Genomic DNA, 13,065 nt, shown 5'->3' with positions numbered 1-13,065 from the left:
AAGCAATGTCTGAATTTTCTCTTGTTAGCTGTAAGAAAATGATATCTTGGTGAGTTCCTAGCACACTAATATGAGGACACGCAAAGTGTGCGTGGCAGCTACTCACCTGTAGTTTCCTCTATTAGGTACTAAGATTCTTTGTGGAGAATTTTCCTGCAAATATTGCCAGCTCCAGGTAGTTATTGAGTATTATGGATGGTATGGACACATGAAAGGATGTGCGGATGCAAGCAGGGTTCTAACAAACCAATGCTGAATTCAAGATACCCAAACTGCTTAACAGTTTACATAGGCCATACAAATTAATCATGTCAGTTTCAATGGGGAGTGTAACCAACGTCTCTTAAGACTGTAATCTATGTATCAGTCATAGAGTTGATCTAAAATGACAGTCATGCACAATACAACATTTCAGTTTTCTTCAGAATTTACAGCCTCAGAAACAGGATCTAGAGGCAAAAAGGGAAATTACTCCAACGTGCACTTCATTTCCTTCTTTGGGCACTGGCTAGACTACTTAAGCTGAGCTCCATGAACCTCAGTGAAGGGCTGTTTCAGGGTTTGGCTTAGTGACCCTCATCCTGGCAGTTATTTTACTTGTAAAGAATATTCAAGTGCTCTGCCTATCTAGGGCCCTGTGAAGCAATGAAATATCACTCTCATATAGAGAATCTGGATGAAGATGGATATACTCAATTAGACTTCAGCACACGAGACATCCATAAAAGGCCAGTGAGATCAGAGAAAGGTATCCATTTTCTTTCTGCTAACAATACCTTCATTCTCATTAACTGAAATAACAGAAGTAGAGACCTGGAGAGACTCTTGATTTGTAGGACTTCAAATATATATATGTGTGTGTGTGTGTGTGTGTGTGTGTGTGTGTGTATATATGCATATATATGTATATATACATATATATTTATATATATTATAAATGTAATTATATATAATTTATGCACATATTATATATTATGTATTACATATAATTTATTGTATATATACTACATATATATATATATATTTTTTTTCTTTTTAAGACTGCTGGAAGTCATTATAGGTCCTTTGAATGCTCACTAAGCCTCATTCCCTGAGAACTATGCAACGACTTCCACAAATGTGCTTTCAGTTTCTGGCAGAAAACAGGACTACTCCATTCTACAATCATAACCACTTTTTCAGTGGGAGGTGGCACTGGTAACACGAGTAAAGAGAAAGATGAAAGAATTTTAGTAGAGTTCCTTTTTGCTTGTCTTTTAGTACCTTGTGAGGGGACCAGGAAACATATAAACGAACAACCTGTACAATCATACAACATAGGATAAAGTAGTGGGGGATAAAACCATGGAGGACCGTGTGGCAAATAAAAATGAATGCATCTTTGGTTAAACCCAAAAGGAAGCCAGGAGTCAGAGGGTTGAAAACCCCAAATCCGATATAATTTTTTGGTAAGAGATTAATTTGGATTTTATAAAACAAGATGTTAGTATATAAGTTGTGGAAAACACATGCTAGATTAAAATGTCTCATTTTTCAGGAGATAGATATTAAAGCAAAACCAAGATGAGAATAAAGGGCATTAAAGTCCTAACACAGAGTGAGTGTCTTCGTCTCTTTCAGGGTTACCTATTGGGTAGCTCTCTGGCTTGGTTTTCTGCTGTTGGTGTCATAAGCTTAAAACAAAATCAGTTTGCTGTTAACGTAAAGGAAGAGATGACTCACAGGTTCTAACACCAGTTTGCTTTCTTCTGCTTTTTGGTGTTCACATTATGCAATTATTTTCCTCTTATAGCCACTTACACAATTCCTTTCTTGTGACATTTGCTTGGAAAATAGTATAAAAATTGATTGAAGGAAGGGGCAAGGCTTATATGCTTATGCTGCATAAACTAAAGTGCTCACTTCCAGCAACTATATTTGACAGTGCTATTGATCCAATTTCAAACTGGAAAATAATTTTTAAAAAAATTAAAAAGAAGGGCATAGAGAAATAACTTGTTTAAATCATGCACCATATAAATGACAAAAAAAAAAAAAGCTATCCTTTGCAATTGGCGCTGTTTCTCCTACAGAAAGCTGTTTGCTCTATGACCAAGTAGAACTGCAGGGAATGAATAATGTCCAGACCTATAGACTAGCCTGTGAGCCTACAAATGAGGAGTTACAGATGGTATGGCCACGATGCCACAGCTGAAGCAATGGAGAAAGAGGCATTTCAAGAGCTAGAGAAAAATGGAGACTACAATACTAGATTCTCAGAGCCTAGTGGCTGCTGATCCCTTTAGAAGCATCTCCATTTCAGTGAGCTGAGCTGTTAAAGAGTTCTATAATCTTCACTCATTTTTTTCCTCATCTCTCTGACTATTCAGGAAGCGGGGCTCCACCTTCTCCTTGGCGGCCCATTGCAGTGGCTTTAGGCATCTTGTGCTTGGTGGCAGTAGTGATTGCTGCAGTGCTGGGTGCCCTAGGTGAGTATGGGTGAGGAAGGTTGATGCAATCGCAGACAGTGATTATTTAATTAAATTATGCCAGGCACTCTCTCAGGGCTTGGCATGAACAACCTCACTTAATTTTTATATTAATCCCATTGAGTTTGTGCTATTAATTCCTGTTTCAGTTGTAGGACAGTTGAGAGACTGGAAGATTAACTCTTCCATAGTGATAAGTTAGTGGGGGGATTATAAGAAATGTAGAAAATCTGCTTAATAAAACATATACTCTTGAGTATATTGTTGTACATAGACAAAGATGATGTTTTCTAAAGTAGAATTTAAAGTATAAGTTAGTGGAGGGAAACTTGCAGAGCTAAAAGAAACACAATTTTTCCTAGGAGATAGCTATATTAAATGAGTTGTGCATAATTTTTTGAAAGCCTCATGATCCATGGGAATTATCCTACACATGATCTTTAATAAAAAATATCTTGACTCTGCCAAGTATTGCCTGAGGCATTGAAAATATACTAAGCAGATATTTTGTGAAGATTGAATAGATCTCTTTAGGTTTCTATATTTTGTGGATCCTGTGTCAATAAAATTGTATGATACCTTCAGAGAGTTTCATCGCTCATAATTAGTCAAATGCTTACTGAGTACAGAAACATTTTATGTATTACATGCTGAGTAATTCCCAAAGAGCTGGCTAGCATTTTTAAATAATAGCAGAAAGCATAGTATATTTCATTAAGTTATTATTATTTAAAATTGTTTACAATTGCAGTTAGATCTATGTCACTTTCTTTTTACTACCTTCTTCATAGTCCTTTCCATTTACTTGATAGATCATCTTTGTCAGAGAGAACCATCTGACTCTGTCTTTTTATCAGCAACGTACCATTTATTTATCATTAATCATAGGCATCCCCTATGTGCTTCCATAAAGTATGAGTGCTGGCATTTCCATTTTCAAACACAGCAGAATGACTTTCTTTTTCTGTCACTATTGCTGTTCGTGATATATGAAGCATTTTGGAGATTCAATTCAGGGAGAAATCCAGAGGAGAAAGACAACTTCCCATCAAGAAATAAAGAGAACCACACACCCACAGAATCATCTTTAGATGAGAAGGTGGCTCCCTCCAAGGCATCCCCAACTACAGGCAAGGGCAGAACAAAAGGAATAATGGGGTCCCAGATTCCAGAAGTTCATTTCCTGGTACTGAGGCCTGGGTGGGGAATATGTTTACTTCCTATAAGAGCACATTCAAGGCAAGCAGACCTAACAGAATTTCCTTAGCATAATATACCCTGCCAGGCAGCTGATAAAGTGGTATCACAAATCCACTGCTCTTATCTCTGTCTGTGTGCCGAGAAATATGTCTATGATATAATTTGATGCAAAGGAAGGGGAAGTGTTCAATGCCCTTATGGAACTGGTATTTTTACAGTGATGTTGTTGGAATAAGATAGATGTAAGGGAAAAGGAATGTAGTGGGGAAGAGAGGAAGGGACACGGAAGGTTGTAGATGCCAGTAATATACAGAAGAAACGGACCTAATACATAAGTCACTGAAAACTCCATCTAAATGCACTCAATCATAGCATTTCATTGATTTTGTAACACTTATTTTCTATGTCCAACCTGTGTTCCTGATTGCATAACTGGCTGGCAATGCTTTGCCTTGAGCATCCCATCTCTGGACTTAACCTCCCCACTGTCTTCAGCTAATGAAACTCAAAAGAGCCTTTGAAATATAAGTAATCACCTTTACGCATCTTCATAGGATAAATTAAGTCAAGTAGAGCTCCTGTTTGTAGCCATTGATTTTGAGCGTATTTGTTTTATAGAGAATCAATAAAGAAAAGGAATCTAGGCCTAAAGTTGAAGAAATGGAAGCGATAAGTCTAGCCGTCTATTTAAAACACTGCTCAAACTCAACTGATTTTAAAGGTTTTATGTGTTTTGCTTGCATGTATGCCTGTGTACCATGTGCATGCCTGGTACCCTCGAAGGCCAGAAGAGGGTACCAATGCCCTGAAACGGAAATTATAAATGTTTGCAAAGTGTCACGTGGGTGCTGGGAATCAAACCCACGTACTCTGGACGAACAATCAGAGCTCTTAAACACTGAGCCACCTCTTTAGTCCCTTTACTTTAAATGTTTTCAATGAGAAAGTGAATCGTAATATATTCTGTAAAATTATCATCTAATTGGTGTCAAAAATTAAAGATGTGTTAAAGAAATCTGTTAATAAAAATTTATGATTAGGTATTCGTGAAAACGCACTAAGAGAATTATTGTTATACTGTGAATTTCACGATATTAATTTTCCTTCCAGGAGTTTTTTCTCGGCCTTGCCTTCCTAATTGGATCATGCATGGGAAGAGCTGTTATCTATTTAGCTTCTCAGGAAATTCCTGGTATGGAAGTAAGAGACACTGCTCCCAGCTAGGTGCTCAGCTACTGAAGATAGACAACGCAGAGGAATTTGTAAGTACGCACTTCTGTAATTACCTATGGTCTATATTCATCAGGGTGAGAGAGGTTCCTGCATTAACAATGTTAATATCATCGTTCTATGTAACTGCCAATCTATGTAGTAGGCCTGTAGAGTACCTAGTGCATGGTTTTATTTTTAATTAATTGATTTGAAAATGAATCACATTTTACTTTAAAATAAGCAATTTCAGGGCTTGCAAAGTAGTACTTGGTACTAAGCTTGATGTGAATTTGGTTCCTAGAACTCATATGGCAGAAGGGGAAAAAACTGATCCCACAAATTGCCCTCTGGCCTCTACATGAGCACTAGGAGAGATTGTTTGAATATTGTGAAGTATATTTATACTTCAGTTTTCAAAGTTGAAGTGCAGGAGAAAAACTGCCCATATGTTACTTTAAGATCAAGAAAGATGTCAGCAATGACAATAGACATTTATGAATTGTTTGGTCTGTGTAAAATAACTGAGGGAGCCAAAGAGGTGGATTTTTGTTTTTTGGTTTTGGGTTTTTTTCCTGTTGTTTTTTTGTTTTTTATTTTGATACATAGTTCCCATCTTAGAACAGACAGATCTGAACCAGAAATCCCTTCTAAGTGGCAAAGAGGTCTAAAAAGTATCCCGGCTATATATATAGTTGAAAAGAGAAACAACAGTTGCTAAAAGTTGAACATCAGATATTAATAACAAATAAGCTGAAAGTTTAGAATCACTCCTGTTAACAAGAAATTGTATAGACAAAGGAGGACTTACAATGTGTATGGAAGGAAAGGTGGGTGAGAACAACAGAAAGCATCCCGCAATACAATTCTAATCTGCACACTCTAGTCTATTCTCACTACTCTGTTTTTTTTTTCCATCTGTAACTCCATACATGATAGCTGCAGTTCCTGTGAAAGTTAATGAAAGTAGAAATACAGACAAGGAAGAGGATCATATTAGAAACTCACCTGGTCTTTTGATATCAACCTGTGATTGGCAAAGAATCATTCAGGTTTTACCTGACCAATTCAGAAGTCCTCACTGAAACCTGGATTATTTTAATCATAAACATGCAATGCAGGGCTGGGGAATGTAGATCTGTGGAGGAGAGCTTACCTGATACCTGCCAGGCCCTGGGTCTCACCCACAGCATTGTGTTCCTTGGTGAAGATATTATGAGTTTGTATTTGCTACTTGTACAAAAACTCATGGCCCATTTCCCATGAAACTGCTTGGGAACTGTGTTGTTAGTTGAACATGGTAGAATATTAATAATATAAGCCTATTTTCCCCCTTTAGTTTGTGTGAGTGCTTCTATGTATGTATGCATGTATGTATGTGTGTGTGTGTATATGCATGTGTGTGCACTGAACCTGGAGAGCTAGGCTTACAACCACCCAACCCCCAAACTCTCCTGTTTTCAACCCCTACCATAAGGGAGTTAAAGTCATGGATGGATGCACCTAGCATTTTAACATGGATCTTGGGAATTCAAATCCGGGTCCTTGTGTGTGTGCAGCAACCATTCTTATGCACTGAACCATCTCCCTGGCTCACATCTTTTATTAACATTATGAATCTGTTCTTGATGGGAAAATTGAAAATGACTCTAAAACCACTCTCTAGACATTCAACAATATTCAGTGATTGACAGTCCTCTCTAGACTGTCACCTTACATGAACATCATTCTGTAAAAGGATTAATTCAGCTCTGAATGCTCATAGTATTGTTTCAGGCTCCCCCGATGTATGTCTGTATTTTTGTCTTACTACAGGAGTTCATTGAAAGCCAAACATCTTCTCACCACGTTCACTCATTTTGGATAGGCCTTTCCCGAAATCAGAGTGAAGGGCCGTGGTTCTGGGAGGATAGATCAGCATTCACCCCCAACTTGTAAGTGCCTGTGGAGACATGGAGAGGTGGAATCCTTCCATGCAGTTAAAAGCCTGCTTCTCTGGTCACATATGAGAAAAAGGAGTTGCAGTGGTGGAGGGAGAGGGAGAAAGAGACGTAGGGATGAAGAGCAAAGCTCCGAGGGAGGCTGTAGAGGATGCTCATCTGGTGCTGACTAAGGGATTCTGTGACACCTGGTCCATCTGGCCCAGTGAGGAGAGGTGCTGTTCGGTGCAGCCTTGGACTTCAAGGCAGTACCTCAGTCTGAGATAACGATTAACCTCCTCAATGGACAAGAAACATCAGACAAATCTCTGTACTTCTTTTAGAGCGACGTTCTTTATCCAAAACTGAGACTAGAAAGAGTGGCTATCCCTGAGAATGGTAAAATAAAGGGCAAAAAGCTAAAATCATTAGCGTAGGATTTTGCACAGTGCGGATGAAAATGACGTATCTTATGTCATTATTTCAACTGTATTTTACATTTGTGATGTTACAATTTCTTACTCATTGTGTCCTGAGGTCTTCGAAATTTCTAGTCATCTGTTCATTAATATTTGTAAATATGAAATTTGATCCCTCTTTCAATGTTTATTCATGAATGCATGTGTGTATCTTTTCTCCCATTAATCTTAAAATATATAATTCAACTTAAGTTTTTTTTTCATTTTTAAAATTGTAAATAAGGGAACTTTTTTCATTTATTTTCTTTTTTCTTTTTTTTCTTTTTTATTAGCTATTTTCGTTATTTACATGTCAAATGATATCTCTTTTCCTGGTTTCCCCTCCAGAAAAAAAAAAAGAAAAAAAAGAAAAAAAAATCCTGTTCCCTTCCCCTCTCCCCCTGCTCACCAACCCACCCTCTCCTGCTTCCTGGCCCTGCCATTCCCCTACACTGAGGCATAGAACCTTCACTGGGCCAAGGGCCTCTCCTCCCACTGATGACCGAGTAGGCCATTCTCTGTTATACATACGCTGCTGGAGCCATTAGTCCCACCATGTGTACTCTTTGGTTGGTGGCTTAGTCCCTGGGGGCTCTGAGGGTACTAGTTAGTTCATATTGTTATTCCTCCTAAGAGGCTGTAAACCCTTCAGCTCCTTGACTCCTTTCTCTAGCTCATTCAACTTAGTCAAATTTTAATTTTTAAAATTTTGCTAATGTTTCCTTTTCTCTTTTATCACTTCTTTGACTAGTGTTGATTCTCATATACGTATTACACTCCATCTAATTTCTCTGTGTCAAATTGAATTCTTTCTCTAAATTCTTATGTTGGATGCTTAACTCATAATCTCCCGTCTTTCTTTGGCTTTGGGGTTATTTGGTTCACATGCTTTCTGACTTCCACAGTGAATTGTTCTTTGATCCATGACATAGAAATAAATTTCTCAATTTTCACACATACCCATGCTTCTTACATTCCTATTTATCCTTTAGATTTTGGGCTTAGTTCCTCTGTGATCAGAGAACATACTCCATGTGGTAGCAACTCCTTCTTCTAGTGCAAAGATTTGTATTAAAAACATCTACCTAGGTCCTCCCATATTTCTTTAAGAGGTTCACTTGTTTTTTTAAAGCCTATTAAATTTAAATATTAAATAAATATTAAAAAGCCTATGTAGATTTAGAATTCTTGCATCTTCCTATTTGATGTCACTTTCTCCTTCCTTCCTTTGTATTTTACTGATTTTTGTTTTGTTTTTTGTTTATTTCTCATAATTCTTCCAGTTTGCCTGTTTTGTTTTGTTTTTGTCATTTGAGGCTCATTTTGTTTACACTATTCTCAATACAATCTATTAACTCCTAGAGTCTACTCAGGACAGTTGTTTTAAAGTCTGTATCTGATAACTATGTGCGCATTCTGTTTTTCTCCGGTGCAACATTCAGGTTGGTTTGTTTTCTTAAAAACCTAATTGCGTTTGACAGCTGCTTATCAGTGTTGCATCATGAACTGTTTAGGGCTTTTTGTGTCAACCCGAAGTTTGTAAAGTAACATCTCATTTGCTTCCTGAGGATACTGGTGCTAAGGAGAAGCCCACTCCCGACCCTCACCCAGTGTTACATCAGCAGTGCTCAGCTGCCTCTCCTCTACTAATTCAACCCAAATGCATTCATTAACAATCCAGAGAACATACTTCTTCCTCTTCTGCAGCATTTATTCACCTTGATTTGCTTTTCCATTGTAACCATACAGTGGGCTTAACATTTTAAAGTGTTCCTACTCCTATGTAACAGGGTGGCAGTAACTTAATCTCTGCCCCCAAACTACTTGAATGTCAGGGAAATTTTCAGAAATTACTGGTCAAAATTCTCCTTGAGGTCTGGGTCAAAGCAGTTTATATTACCCCGTCATTTCTCAGTCTACCAAACAGGAGGTCAGGAGGAGGCAGCCATTCAAGGTAGAGTTCAGTAGGTGGTGACTTTTGCACTATGGCCCAATGGTATTCCTTGCTTGTGACTAATTGGCATGGCTCTTTATTTCATGAACCTATTAATAGTAGCATTTCTTAGGAGAAACAGTCATTTTTACCTTAATTATAAATGTACTACTTGAAGATTAATACAATCTGAATTAAAGATTTCTTTTTTAAATAATTTAGATGCCACAAAACTATTTTTTACCAATGTTCTTGAACATTCTAACTCCATGAAAGACCTCTCTAGGTCTCTGTTTTAATTGTCTCACTGTACTTACTTTTAACAGGTTTCAAGTCAGAAATACAGCTCCTCAAGAAAGCTTACTGCACAATTGTGTATGGATTCACGGGTCAGAGTTCTACAACCAAATCTGTAATACTTCCTCATTCAGTATCTGTGAGAAGGAGCTGTAAATGTAATGTATGTGAGGGTATAAAGATGGCGTGCTGATGTCATGCATGCTCACACACAGAGACACACCACCACCAACAACAGCAACTACAACAACAACACAGAACAGAACAGAACAGAACACACACAAATATACCAACAACAACAACTACAACAACAACAAGACAGAATAGAACAGAATACACACAAACACAACACCACCACACCACCACCAACAACATAGAACAGAACAAAACACACACACCACCACCACCAACAACAACAATAACACAGAACAGAACAACACACACACACCCCAACAACAACAAAACAACACAGAACAGAACACACACAAACACACCACCACCACCACCAACAACAACAACATAGAACAGAACAAAACACACACCACCACCACCACCAACAACAACAACACAGAAGAGAACAACACACACACACACCCCAACAACAACAACAAAAAAAACACAGAACAGAACAAAACACGCACACACACCACCACCACCACCATCACTGCCACCACCACCACCACCAACAACAACACAGAACAGGAAAGATGAATATTGAAAACCAGAGAAAATGCTGAAATGCTAAGAGACTTTAACCTCAGCTGAGAACTTGGGTGGAGAAGCTGAGACTTCTGTACTTGTTCACTTCCTAAAGAAGACAGCACTGTCTTCCAGTTAGGAAGCCACTAGACAGAGAGTGAAGACAGCTCAGAAATGCAGAGGATACATGAACCTGAGGTGCCCTCACTCAAATGTCACAACCACAACAACACCTCTACACCATCAGGAAGCACTGTAGAGGAGGTGGGGGCAGAAGACTGTAAGAGCCAGAGAACCAGCATGCCTAGTGCTAGTGTCTTCTAGGTAGGACAGGAAGAGTGTATTCGGGAAATAACAACAATACAATTCAGCAAACAAGACCTGCATAATGATAACCTCAGCTGGTATGCCAACATGAATATAGAAACTTCACAAGGTCCTATCCCCCACATGAAGAACTACAGGCAATTAATGATTCTCAAATAGTGGGGAAAGAGCTTTCTCTAGGACCATGCCTCCTGATAGGTTACTGAACACCAAGCAGTCACCACTGAACACATTGAACGCATGTACACACCATTATCATTAAATGAACTAGTAAGACATAAATATACATATACATCAAAAATTGTTACCAGAGTACACACTGTGTTTGTATGATTTTCTTAGTGTCTAGCAGTACATCACACCCAGAGAGAAGGCAAACTGCATGTCTAAACTGAGAAGTGAAGAAATGAGGGAAGAAAATCTTCACTACAAATATAGCTTTTATTTTCATCCACATGATCATTATTAAAATGATGATCACCAAAAAGTAGTGATACAAGCTTCTTCCTCAACTAGATAGCCCAGAGAGTCTGCCCACCTTTTCTCATAGCAAAATCTGGTATGGCAAAGGTGCTGCCCTTAGAGAAAGCATTCTCCTTAAATATTATAATTGGAAAGATAAATCATATCTGATAGTGAATATTTAAAAAGCACCCAGTCAGGATTAGTGTTTTGGAACACAGAACATATTTCATCTTTTTATGATATACTATTTTGCAGTTAACAACCAATCCTTTAGTCATATCTTTGCAAATATATGACCGGAATGTGACTCTTTCTCCTAGTGTTTCCTAGTGTTAACTTCTAAGATTGTCCATCATTTCCAGTGGGGATTTCCAAATTGCTGGGGATCTGTTTGTAGCTTCCTCAGACTAATCAATGCATGGGTGGAAATTGTGCTGAGTCCACTGAATTGTTCACTCGAAAATGATTGGTTTTATGTCACTTTCATCTCAATTGAAAAACTGCTCATTAAAGTATCTTTGGCCTCTGAATAACCTGCCTATATGTAACAGTCACTAACCTAATTGCCTCCTCCCCAAAAAGATTGATGACTTTGATACTAGGTAGGGAATATATATACTAGTTTTTCATTGAAGCATAAACTTGGGTTTTTAAAGATTTTGAAACGTCTCTGAGAAAAACACATACATTTTTGTGGGGTTTGCTCTCGTCCTTTAATATTCAAATTTGAATTGTCAACATCTGAAAAAACTATAGAGGAGACAGTGATCAATATGAGGGAAGCATGATTAATTAGCTCACATAGTTAAAACACAGGATGGGATTTTGAAAGACATGATGTTGTGTATGTGCATGAGTGAGCTCATGTGCATATGTTTGTAGGAGTGTGTCCACTTACCTGGGCACATCTGGAGAAGAGTAGAGTTCGACATCCAATGTCATCCACTATCATTTGCCATCACCATCTCTGTTGAAACTGGGTCTTCCACTGTACTAGATTTCACTGTTTCCTTATGCCATCAGGCCAGCTGTTCCATATCCACCTGTCTCTCCCTCTCATCCAACTCTGGGAGGATACTGTAAATGGCTTCCAAGTGGATCTGATAATCCCACATTGGATTTTCCTCATGCTTACACAGCAGCTACTGAGCTACCACCCGAGCCTAAGGTGTGAATATTTTAATTTTAGTTTTGATTTGATTGACTCCTTCTGGGTTCCCAGAATTGAACAGATCAAGAAACCATCATCATCAAGGAAAATAAATATGGATGCTGAAATCAAGATTTCCTTCCAAGAACAGGCATCTGAGAACTCACAGTGTGTGCAGGTTAAGGAGCAAGTAGAACCAGAGTGAGGATATGAGGGGTGGTCCAGGGTGTTCTATTGCTTAGCATGCTGACCACTTACATGGAAATGGACATGCAATCAGAAACACATACAATTGTCCAAGGGACTGAGAGGGGATCCCAGCTGCTGAAGGATCAATTGCAGATGGTTACATTTGAGAAAACACCTGCTGAGGGACTTCTGTAATCCCTTGACTTAAGCACAGTACTAATTTTGGGAGTTGTCCCTAATGTTTATCTCTGTCCCTCTACAATGTGTTTCAGACTTAGCTCTGTTAAATTCAAATACAGTCATGTCATGTCTCTACTAAAAGCTCTCGTTTACTTCTTAACATGTTTCAGAGTAAAAACAAAACAAAATAACAAAAAAGTGCTTATAATTGTCTTTAAGACCTCATGCGCTCTAAGTCCCTTTATTCTTTGAGGTACCACTGGCCTCTCTATTGCTCCAACAAGGTTGCTAGCCTCACTATGGTATTTCAGCCCCATCTGCATGTTTTCAACTCAAAGTCCTTGTGATTTCCCTCTTTAAATGAGCCTATCTGAGGTGACTGCAGAGCCTCCTGTCTTACTCACCAAGTGTGTACACATATCACCTCTTAAGTGAATGAGGACTCCTCTGGGTACTCTATGTCAATTCACCAGCCTTCCTCCATTAGCTTCCTTGGGTGTCTTGGTTTATTTGCTTCAACATTTATAGCAGTCAAATATTCTCCACAGGAGATAGGGTTTAAAAGAGCTAG

The 13,065-nt window shown here is 38.4% G+C and overlaps 1 protein-coding gene across 2 annotated transcripts; it reads left to right on the top strand.

The window, feature by feature from the left end:
* The first annotated feature begins 510 nt into the window (after positions 1 to 510).
* Clec7a (C-type lectin domain containing 7A) lies at positions 511 to 9,778 on the top strand. Of its 2 annotated transcripts, XM_031380987.1 has the most exons (6): positions 511 to 748; positions 2,370 to 2,468; positions 3,464 to 3,598; positions 4,779 to 4,930; positions 6,693 to 6,811; positions 9,514 to 9,778. In XM_031380987.1, exons 1-6 carry the CDS (start codon positions 646 to 648, stop codon positions 9,638 to 9,640), a joined length of 735 nt encoding a protein of 244 aa, XP_031236847.1. In that variant the 5' UTR covers positions 511 to 645; the 3' UTR covers positions 9,641 to 9,778. The 2 variants fall into 2 exon arrangements, with proteins under 2 accessions (XP_031236847.1, XP_031236848.1); XM_031380988.1 differs by lacking the exon at positions 3,464 to 3,598.
* Positions 9,779 to 13,065: the final 3,287 nt, after the last annotated feature.

This window comes from Mastomys coucha, unplaced genomic scaffold (genome assembly GCF_008632895.1).
Source record: "Mastomys coucha isolate ucsf_1 unplaced genomic scaffold, UCSF_Mcou_1 pScaffold20, whole genome shotgun sequence".
Taxonomy (NCBI): Eukaryota; Metazoa; Chordata; class Mammalia; order Rodentia; family Muridae; genus Mastomys; species Mastomys coucha.
The sequence above is the reverse complement of the archived record's forward strand: the minus strand, read 5'-3'. Positions and strand labels throughout refer to the sequence as shown.

What these genes read in the sequence shown, in the direction of transcription:
- Clec7a (XM_031380987.1), top strand. Translation starts at nt 646, where the DNA reads ATGAAATATCACTCTCATATAGAGAATCTGGATGAAGATGGATATACT. An exon ending in GCCAGTGAGATCAGAGAAAG is followed by an intron (nt 749 to 2,369) that starts GTATCCATTTTC and finishes CTGACTATTCAG; the next exon opens with GAAGCGGGGCTCCACCTTCT. An exon ending in TGCAGTGCTGGGTGCCCTAG is followed by an intron (nt 2,469 to 3,463) that starts GTGAGTATGGGT and finishes TGATATATGAAG; the next exon opens with CATTTTGGAGATTCAATTCA.